Source organism: Mus caroli, chromosome X, assembly GCF_900094665.2.
Source record: "Mus caroli chromosome X, CAROLI_EIJ_v1.1, whole genome shotgun sequence".
NCBI lineage: Eukaryota > Metazoa > Chordata > Mammalia > Rodentia > Muridae > Mus > Mus caroli.
In genome coordinates, this window is record NC_034589.1 from 151,824,262 (window position 1) to 151,835,306 (window position 11,045).

Genomic DNA, 11,045 nt, shown 5'->3' on the forward strand with positions numbered 1-11,045 from the left:
TGTGCTGTCTTTGCTGTTGAGAGGCAGAGAAAGCTTGAACTAAAATTGCCGTAGGATTTAAGGGATACATACTAGGAGACACTTGTACAACTTGGATTTAGATTCAAGTGGGTTCTCATATTCAGTCTGTCATGATTGGCCCATATTTGAGTTCAGAAACAGTGAAAACAGGATTTCTCAAATAAGATAGTCCCAACTGTACTCCAGAGCCATTTCTATGACTTTAGAAGAGATAGTGCTATTACTCCAGTCTTTTTTTCTGCATGTGGGCTATTTCACACATATTTTAAAGTGGAAACAAATATGTACCCTTTTTGGTCAGTTCAACAATTTAAGATTTCTGTGACTCTTTTTTTTATGCATGTTCAGACACAATGTCACATTAGTAAAATTATATTAATTTTCTTTGCACACTTTAGGGGAACTATACATTCAATATAAACATGATTTTATTTCTGCACAGAAAAAATTATCTTTCTTGTATTGAAACTACTGCTTTACCACAGCAAAGATAGTTAACCCTAAGCAAATACACTTGATTCAAAACATGTATATCAAGAATAAATGCCATCCTTTATACATTTGTAATAGTTAGTACTTTAATAAAATGAGCATTTTTCCCACAAAAAGATCTCTCTTCTATGGTAGAATGACACTATAATGACCAAAATTGGATTAACAAGAATCAGAATTTCTATGAAATGGGAAATCTGGGCATAAGCCATTGCTCCATAGTCATACATGGGTCTATGTTTGGTTGTTTTTCGCCTTAACATTTTCTATTGAGTGTTTCTTCTGTGTCCTCAGCAACATCTCTGAAAAAGTCAATATTTAGCAGTTTGTTTTATATTACACTGGCTTCCAATGTTATAAATGGAGTCCATTCCTCACACATGGGACTCTTTTTTAGAGTTGGCTTTTCATTTTAGGAATGTAAATACAAGTTGTCCCTTGGTTTACATATTATAGATATTTCTGGAAAAAAAGAGCCAAGCCATGTTTTGCAAGCAACCAGCTTCTGTTTAAAGAAAATAACTCACAGAGCAGATACCCAATGCATGGTTTCTCAGCTCTTTTTTTCATATAATTTCTAAGACTTAATTGACCATACTTGCCTAGTGGGGCTTGGTGCTTTGAATAATAATTTCCAATTTGTCCTTTTTTTTTTAAAGGAAGATTTGATCTCCATCAGAAGAAGCCCTCACAATTGAGATGGAAAATGAAGCCTGCAGGCTTACTTTGAGATACAATGGTGATTGGTGCATTTGGACATCTTTCCCATCCGTCTGTATCACTTATCCACCTGAAGAGTCTTCAGAAGATATAGAGACAACAATCCATCCCAGGGCCCCTGGACATCTGTAGAACAATACCAGGAGTTCCTTAAGAGGCTGAGTTCCTTAAGAGGTTGAAGTTTAGTCTAGACATATCCCTCATGACAGATATTTCCGTTGATGAGGCTAAAGGTAGCCGAGGGGTTGGTGCTCTTGAAGGAGGTCATGCAGGTGGTACTTCTGCCTGTGCTGTGGGACCTGTTCATCAGGCCAGGCTGGCAGCAGAGAAGTTGAGTGTTGAACTGCTTCCTGAAGCTCTTGCTCAGCAGATAAAGAGCAAAGGGGTTCACACAGGAGTTGGTGAAGGCCAGGAGGCGGGCACAGATGCTGGTGACAAAGTGGAGCATGGAGGTGTCCACCTCAGAGTAGTGGTAGGAACGGTACAGGTAGATGACATGGTTGGGGAGCCAGCAGAAGGCAAAGAGGCCCACAAACACCAGTACTGTCTTGGCAAGCCGCTTCCGGGATTCGATCTGAGCAGGAAGAGAGGCAGAAAGGGAGGAAGTGTTAAAGGTATGAAGACAGAGATAGAGAAATGGGTGAGGGAGCAGGGCCATAGAAAGTATCATTGGAAATGATAATGAGGGGGGAGAGAGACAAAGATAGAGAAATAGATAGATACACAGACACACACACACATAGACACACACACACTGACACAGAGAGATGGGGGGAAGGAAGAATAAAAGAATCAGAAACACACAGATTGACAAGGCAGGAAGCAGAAACCTGTGAGGCAAAATAGTTAGAACGTGCCATGGAGAACAGATCTTTAAACAAAGTTGATTACATGCTTGAATGGACTGCACAATGAAATTCTAGTAAGTGCCCTCTTTTTCCTCCAGAGAGCATTGGGGCAGTTTATCAGCCATTCTCCTTCATGTCTTTTTTTGCTCTACAGTTAATTATTTCTTATCCCTTCTGATGCTCAAAACAGCAGCCAGCTTTATTTCTTCCTCATTGGCCAAGCTGAGATAAGTCTGTATTATTATTTTTTAATCTCTAGCTATTTCTGGACGACACAGTGAGGAAGGTGATCACGCAAAGTGGAATGAACATCTCTTTTTGCACTTCACTCCCTTTGTGACTTCAGGGGGGACTTCTTTCTCATTAAATAATTTAGGGTACAGTTGCTATCTACTAAAGGCTTTTCAAATAGGCAGCCAATTGCATCGTCAACTGCCATTTCTACTTGCTAGGAAAAGAACTTTGAAAAGGGAGCCCTCTAAATGGAGTCAGCTATTCATTTCCATGGATTTAGACGTCTTTTTGGTCTACAATTAAATATATCAAAGATCTACATGTAGGCTACATGTAGGGATGGGGAGGGGCAAAAGAACTGCCTGGGGTTGGAGAGATGGCTTGCAGAGGGCCTGAGTTCAGTTCCCAGCAATCACGTGGGTATAAGATTAGTCTCATGGGATTTGGTGCCCTCTTCTGACTTCTGTGGGCACCAGTCATGCTGGGCTGGTGATATACATAAAATTTAAATACATAAATCTTTTAAAAACTAAAAAATACTAACAAGGAAAGAAAGCCAGGGAGGGCCCTTAGTTTCTACCCTTTGTCCCTCTAGGATAAAATTGCAGAGGTTTATGGAAGATAGAGGGAAGAGTAACATATTGGCGTATCCTTCATGTTGTGACACACTCTCATAATTTTCCAATAACATTACAAAATAGAAGCTATTGCTGGTATAACAATGATAAGAGAATTAAGGCCTCAAGACAAGAAATCAAATCTGGATTTGAGCCATCATTCTGTAAATCTTTCTCTTTTTTTTCCATTGATACACATTTATCATACATAGAGATGAATTTCATGAAGACACTTGTTCAAGTATGTGATGTCCTTTGACCTTAGTAGCCCCTCTATACCTCTCTCCATCATGAGACTTTCCTAACCAGATTTTTTCTTTTCTTTCACCTAGTCTCATTTTTCTGCTCCCTCTGTTTATCTGTGTGTTAACTCTTCCTGGACAAACAATGTGTTTGGATTAAAAGAAGTGTCTATAGAAAGCATTGGAGTCTCTCAAACTATTTTCCTTTTCACAGCTCTGGGGAACTGAAGCAGGGCCTTGCGTATGCTAGGAAAGTGCCCTATCATGGAAGAAAACCTTAATGAAGAAGCATCATTCACCTCCTGGAATGTCAAAGTCGAGTGATGTGGTCACTTCTACACCATACTTATCACTAAGATTCAAAATTAATACAAGGCCAAGTGCCTAAGGAGAAAAATGAATCCATAGGAAGCACCTACCTGCTTCTTGACATGTATATTGCCTTCCACGGGAAGATTGTAGGCGCTCTGAATCAAATTTCGGGCAATGAAGTAGTAGTAGACAGAGATGATTGCCAGTGGGATAACGTAAAAAACCAGAAAGGAAGCCATGGAATGGATTTTAGGGTGCAGCTCATTGGAGTGTGGGTAGGGGGCACAACTAATGAAGGTTTGGTTGGTCTCTTTCACATGGAAGGGGTGGAGGTCAGAAAACACAGCCTCTGGGATGGCCAACAACATAGAGACAATCCAGATCAAAGCAGCTTTGAGACAGATCTTCATCAGGGCATGGGATGCCTGGATATCCATTGGCCGTACAATGGCTTTGTACCTGGGGCAGCACAAAAGAAAATGATTCTCTGTAAGTTAGACATCATCATGGATGATGGCAGAGCCAGGACCAGGGTGTGGCAAGTTAGGCTGCTGAGGTGCAAAATTTAAGGAGGTACTTACCCTTAAGTTCATGAAAGGCTTTACTCTGAGTTCTCATGACCCCCAACGTGAGTGCCTTCTGAAATTTGGCACCTTGAGCATGTATGTACCTTGGCTCATTCTGGTTGCACTATAATGGATGCCCTAAGAAGTAACATTCTGTTCTTTGTCTTTTCCCCCTTTTGTCTTGCCTTTCTCTCTCTTGTTAGTTTAGAAGTTTAAATCATTTTATGTACATTTCCTCTATTTTCTTTGTTTGAATTATTATATAATGCAATTGATATCATTTTCTTTCTTCCCTTCCCTCCTTCCATATACCCCCTCTCATGCATGCATGCTTGCAGGCATGCACATGCCCACACACATACACATACCCACACATTTAACTATGTAAGAGAATGTTCTCAGTCCATTTAGTGTTACTTGTATGCATAAAACTTGAGAGCAGACCACTTGGCATTGAATAACCAATTAAATGAAGTCTTCCCTGGGGAAGTCTACCCTCCTCCCCAGCATTCCTTAGATTCTTGGAGTTCTTTGTCTATGTGTGGGTTCCCATGAGATTTCCTCTTTAAAATTTATACATATTTATTTATTGTATATAATATTAAATTTCAAAATATGTATACATTATACAAAGGCTAGATTGGGTAATTAGCATATGCATTATCTCACATAGTTATGTGGTTTTATTTCTGTGAAGCCAATTAAAAATGACTGCGTGATTTCCAAGCATATGATACATTGTTAACAACTGCAGTCACTGTGCAGCACAATTCACCCTGTCTCTTGATTCTTGGAAAAACTGATGCTCCTTCCATTTTTCTTAATAAATTGTAGAAATGAAGAACAAAGCAAATTGCTACCTAAAGAGAGATATGAAGACAAAGAGCTTGGTTTTATTTTGTAAAATCTACATTTTGAATATTCACATCCAGTTTTAGGACTCTGAGGTCACTGGATATTTTCAATATTTCTCTTCTTTCTTCCAAAGAATAGGAATGAATAGGCCATTGGGAATGCTATACCCTGAAGGAGGCCAGTAATTAACAAACTAACCTTTGCTTCACTTTCTTACCCTTTTCCTTCTGTCTGACACCCCTACTGCTTTGTCAGGTACCTGGACCTCTACTGCCTTGAGTTAGTCTGGGAAACAGACACAGGCCTGAAGTCAAAGGTTCAAAGGTTTATTGGGGGTGGATACCTGAGCTAAACCAGCTGATGGACTATTTACTCAGGTACTAAAGAGTTTCTTTTTCTCTCAAACATTTATCCAGAAAATATAGCTAGTTAATGATTGATGATGAAAAGAAAAGGTTTTACTGTCAAAGAAATGATCAGAGCAGCTGTGCTTGAACTCTGGAAAAGATAAATAAACAGAGTAGACGGACTGGAAGGAAAAGAGAAGGAAGCAGAAGGAGCAGAAGCAGACGATATGGTCCTATGTCATAGGGGGTCCTTGTGTTCTGATCTGTGAGCTACTTTTGAACATCCAGTCTCATGTTATAATCAGGAATCTCATTGGCTTTTCTCTTGAGTTACTTTGAATGGCTTTTGTTATTCATGACCAAAAGAGTCTTACATGAGACAGTCGACTACAATGGCCGTTTGAAGTTGTCACCATGATTTCCAGGATTGCTTCCCATGTGTCATTTTGACACCCTTAAAAAAATAAACTGCCTCTTTATATTGTACTCCAGAGATAGATACCCAAGTGCTTATGTCTCTTTTGTACCTCTGTTTCCCTCTTTCTCTTGAGGCTCTATTCCACAATCTCCATACATGTGGACCCAATCCTTCTGTATCTCAGCTTAAATGGCATCTTGAAGATTTTGAAAGTAATCAATGCCTTAAACATTTCCATTCTTTCTCCCAATCTATCAAAATTTTGATAGGGTGATCAGCTCTTATCATTTTAAAATAACTATGCACTGTCTTTAGATAATTACCTAAGATTGTGGTACTGAGGATTAGCCCAAGACCTTACTCATGTAAGCTACATGAGCTCTGTATAAAGCCCTAGATTTTTTTTTTTTTTTTACTTTTCATTTTGAGACAGTCCATATAAATTTCCTAGGCTTGTCTTGAACTTTCTATGTAGCTCAGATAGGTTTTGAATTTTGCAACTCTCCTGCATCTGCCTTCTGAGTAACCTGGATTATAGGCTACACCACCCAGCCAGATTTTAATTTATTGTTTGCTAATTTTTTATTAGTATGACTTTTCTACTTGACTTTTAAAAAAATCAGTTTTCTGAGATTCTGGTTTCTTCTCTTCATTTCTTTCTGTATCATGTAAAAGGTCTCAAGTCCCTCTTTTACCCATGTTTAAGTAGGAGCTCAGCAAACACTTGCTATTGGTTGCCAAAATATATCTTGCAGGAGAGTCTCTTAGTTCTACATTTTCACAAGTGAGTGTATGAGTGCAACAGCCATCTCATATCCAGAAGTCAGCATTTCCCGGTACTGTTTACCATCATCTGGTTCCTACATTATTTTGACCTCTTCTGAGATGCCCCTTGAGACTTGGACATGGAAGTTAACATAGATGACCCATTTAGAGATGAACATCCAACAGTTATTCTGAATACTTGTATCAGTTATGAATCTCTGCATGGAATGCAACCCACTGGAAAAAAAAAGTTTTTCTGACCAAGGCTGAGAGCAGCACTGATCTATGGATATAAGCATAAATACAAAATTAATGATTTATTTATTTTTATTTTATATGTAGCAGTGTTTTGTCTGCATGTACACTGAATGTGTGCCAACTACCCATGGAACTGGATCTGGACCTGGAGTTACAGACAGTTGTAAGCTGACATATGAGTGCTGGAAAACAAGCCTGGTCCTCTGAAAGGGCACTGAAAGGGCACTCTTAGCTGCACAACCATCTCTCCAGCCTCAACCATATTTAGAAGGCAGTTTGACCCATCTATTTAAAGCAGTAATAGATTCCCTGGGGTTCATGATCTTCCCAATCAACTTTTGACCAGGTTCATAGTGCCAGGCATAAATCCTTTCTGTGGATAAATCCTCAAACCCAGCCATAAAAGGGTTGGTTACCTCTGGGACAGTCATTCCATTATTGCATAGTTGGGAGCATCTTGCCTACCAAGTTAATACTGTAGCACACAGGGTTCAATGCTGGGAAATTCTACTAATGACTTTGCCCAGACACCACTCCACTCAAGTGACTGACCTTCATCGTCACCTCTGGCACTAGAAAACTAGGCAGTATGGAGGAAATTTCAAGCTTAATTTCTCTATGTTCTGCAACCAAAGTATGTGGTCTCTTTAGCAGTACGTTCTTACCATCTAGTTACAGTTGCAATGAACATTATCTTTTAAAATGTGCCAGAATATTGATTTGTCTCTCCCCACCACATTCAGATTCTGGTTAAATGTTTTGGCCAAGAATACTGATCATACATGTAGCCAATCTGATGACTCAGGACTATAATACCACCTACTTAAGGGGCTGAGACAGGAGAATTGTAAATCAAAGGTTTCGTTTCATGAGTGCATTGGTGTAAAGATAAAATTAGATCAGTCATATTTTTCAAACTTTAAATAAAATTAAAGCATTTTTCTGGACCTCTAAGAGTGTTTCTTCAGCATTGGATCATGTACCTGCTCTGTTTAAAGGAAAATTACCCTTGCATTTGATATGTGGTGGGTTAACTTCCAGATGATCGATCAAAAAGGAAAAAAATTCCCATTTGTAACTTGATTAGCACCTTGTGTGAATACCTCATCACTCCCAAACCTTTAACCCAATGGCTTTCTTGCTTTCACCTGAGTCAATGATTACAAATGGGCATCATCTAGACATATTTCTGCCTTATTAGATGGCCTTTTATCTTTTGTTCATTAATTTAAAAAGAAAAGCTGGAAAGATAGTTCATTCAAGCAATGATTTTTACAGAGAACCTGAGTTGGGTCTCATGTCTGATAGCTCATAATATCTGATAGCCTGTAAATTTGCAGCTCCAGGGACTCTTGACACTATCTTCTGGTCTCTACAGTCTCTCCCATGCACATGGGGCAGATAAACTTATGCACGGGCACACACATACACATTTTATAAAATAAATAATAAAATGGTATAGATTTATGAATAGCTTTAAATTCAATGAATTATGTATCACCACTGCTCTAATTTTCTTGCTAAAATTGTCCTTGGAAGACTCTTCAATATGCTTTCTATGTTGATATACAAATCTCTCATACTTCAACATTTCCTTTCTGTCTGGCATCAGAATGTATTTGAGGTTCATGTTACACATTTTTTACTTCAGATGTACAATTTACCATTTCCTCAAGAGCTTCTATGCTTCAAAGATGGTATAAATTTGTATGTTTTCACAACTCAGGTGCATGCTCCTATTTTTCGGTACTGAGTAGTGTTCCCAACTAGCACAATGGGGAGTGCCTTTACTGTGTAGCTGAAGATGAGTAGTTAGTTCCTTGTGTCATTTCATTTATCATCTTTTATATAATATGAATGAAAATCTTCTTTGCTACTTCTACAATAGGGAAGAAAGATTGACCTCAACCCTATGCTCCACTTTTCTTTGTTCATATCACTTCTCAAAGTCTGGGATAGGGAAACAAGGTATACAATTGTATCAACTGTGCAAGTGTTCAGGATCTTCAGCCATGTGCTCCTATAGCATGATTAGAAGGTATGCACTTCACGTGGTGGAGTTGTGTTTCACTAAAAGTTACTTCTTTCTGAGTGGCAGCCTTGCCCATTCTTAAGAAATTCTTGAGAAAAGGACATGGGTACTTTGCCCCTATGTGTACAGTTCTGCTTCAATTACTTTCTTCCTTAGGAACAGCAAGGCACATTGACAAGGTCAAGGTGAATATATTGGTAAGGGCATGATGTAGCAATAAAGTCATATTAAAAAGTCAGACTAAGGTTTAATTCTTCCTTCTCCTCCTCATTGCTCTTTTCATCTCCAATTACCCAACATTTCCTCCCATTTCCCCTATTCCTTCTTTGTGTCCTTTTCTTTTTTCCTCTACCCTTCCCTTCATCCATCCATGTCCCTGGGGATACTGATTTGATCACAAGTCTATGTTACAAGTATATTAACTAGAGTATATTAAGATGGGATGAAAAGGAACGCTGGAGTGAGTAACCTGGAGAAAAAAATAGAAAAAGATGACTGTAATATATCACATACCCAAAACAGAACAGTTGGATCTACTGTAAGAACCACAAAACTGTTTGCTGAGAAATGGCTCAGAGGGGTGTGTGAAGAGGATCTGGGAGGAGTTGAGGGAAGGAAACGCATTATCAGAATATATCCTATGAACATACTTCTTAAAGATTCCACTGCTCTGTGCTCTGGGTTACAAGCATCTTACAAGTCAGTTAATAACAGCCTCACATTTCTTCAAGGGGATTATAGGTGCTATTCTCAAGGGAAAATAAATCCAGGCTTTTGGAGTTTTGTCAAAGTACACCGGTAGGATTCTCATTCAAATGCATGCAATGTGTCAGTTATCTCAGAGACTAGTTTGTTCATTTTGTTTTCTTCTAGACCAATCTTCTCTGTAGAATGAGCATTTGGTTTGTATTGGGAGTTTTAAAGGGTTGATATTCCTACTGACTACAGCAATTTACTATAGACAAGCAAGGTCTGAACTATTTGAATAAAATAATGAAACAAAAGACAATTTGAATAAATGTCATGTCTTTCTGTGGACAAAGCTTTCCAAACTTGGACAGAAGAGCCAATCAGTTTGTGTCTTTGACACATTAATTTTGTGAAGACCATCTTTCAGCTATTCCAATGTTGACACCAGAAAAATGAAGCCCAGATGGTTTTAGATGTGGACAGAATTGTCTTGTGCCTTGTACTATCAGCAAAGTACATTTACACATCTATAGAAGAATGAGTCTTACAATGTGTGTAATAATGAACCCCCCCCCCCCAAAGATCAAGCCAGTCAAAATTGCAGAATGGTTGTTGGAGGAGATCATAAAGCCCCACTCCTAGCTGTGGCTATTGTATTGGTGACTGCTTGGAGAGCAGAGTCATTTTATTGAGAGTGTGGGAACTGGTAGGTTTCTCATTCTCTAGTAGAGAGTCATATGCTCATGAGGACATGGGAAGTTGGGTTATTTTTTTAAAAAAGAAAACAAGAGATGAAGTAGAAGGGAGATGTTTTGGGAAGGGTCCAAATGGAGTTAGGGGAAAATCTGGGGATGGATAAAATCAAGATGCACCGTATATATGTATAAAATTGCCAAATAACAAATTTGAAATATTGTTAAAATATCAATGTCCTTGTTAATAAAGAAATGGAGACTAAAGAAAATGGAGAGTTCTACCTTGAAGGTGATGAAAGAGATATAAGACATGTAATGCATAAGTCTTTATTTGACCTATAATTATTTTAAAAAGCTATAAAAGACTTTTAAAGGACAATAGGGCAAATTTCAATTATGGGGTAAGTATTATATATTATTAAAATTATTTTTAATTTTGTTCAGTATGATGAGATTGAGTATATAGAAGATTGTCCTTGTTCTGAGGAAAAACAATGAAATCAGTAAGGATAAAAGTTCAAGATGTTTACTTTTAAAAGCTCAACAAAACAGAATACAGAAAACAAACATAAGTATCCATGCTCATATTCACACATACTACATGGTAAAAACAAAATCAAGGAAATAGTTATTCTTGAATGTAATAGGGTATTTTAAAATATTTTTAAAATTGTCTAGCAGTACTGAAAAGGGGTAAAATAATGTGTGGTGGTTTGAATGAGGATGGCCCCATAGGCTCTCATATTTGAATAGTTTTTCTACAGTTGGTAGAACTCTTTGGGAAGGATTAGGAGATGTGGCCTTTTGGAAGGAGGTATATATATCGCTGAGAGCAAGCTTTGAGGCTTCAAAAGGCCACACCATTCCCAATTACCTTTCCTTTCCTTTCCTTTTCTTTCCTTTCCTTTCCTTTCCTTTCCTTTCCTTTCCTTT

General features: G+C 38.3%; 1 protein-coding gene across 1 annotated transcript in view; it reads right to left on the reverse strand.

Annotated features, from left to right (window-relative positions):
- Positions 1 to 433: 433 nt before the first annotated feature.
- The window catches only part of Grpr (gastrin releasing peptide receptor), a 35,805-nt gene continuing 25,193 nt past the window's right edge, over positions 434 to 11,045 (reverse strand). The window contains exons 2-3 of the mRNA XM_021153916.1: positions 3,594 to 3,945; positions 434 to 1,807 (exon numbers count right to left, since the gene is read on the reverse strand). Coding sequence (XP_021009575.1) covers positions 1,421 to 1,807; positions 3,594 to 3,945 — 739 coding nt within the window. The 3' untranslated portion in view covers positions 434 to 1,420. The remainder of the gene's footprint in view (positions 1,808 to 3,593; positions 3,946 to 11,045) is intronic.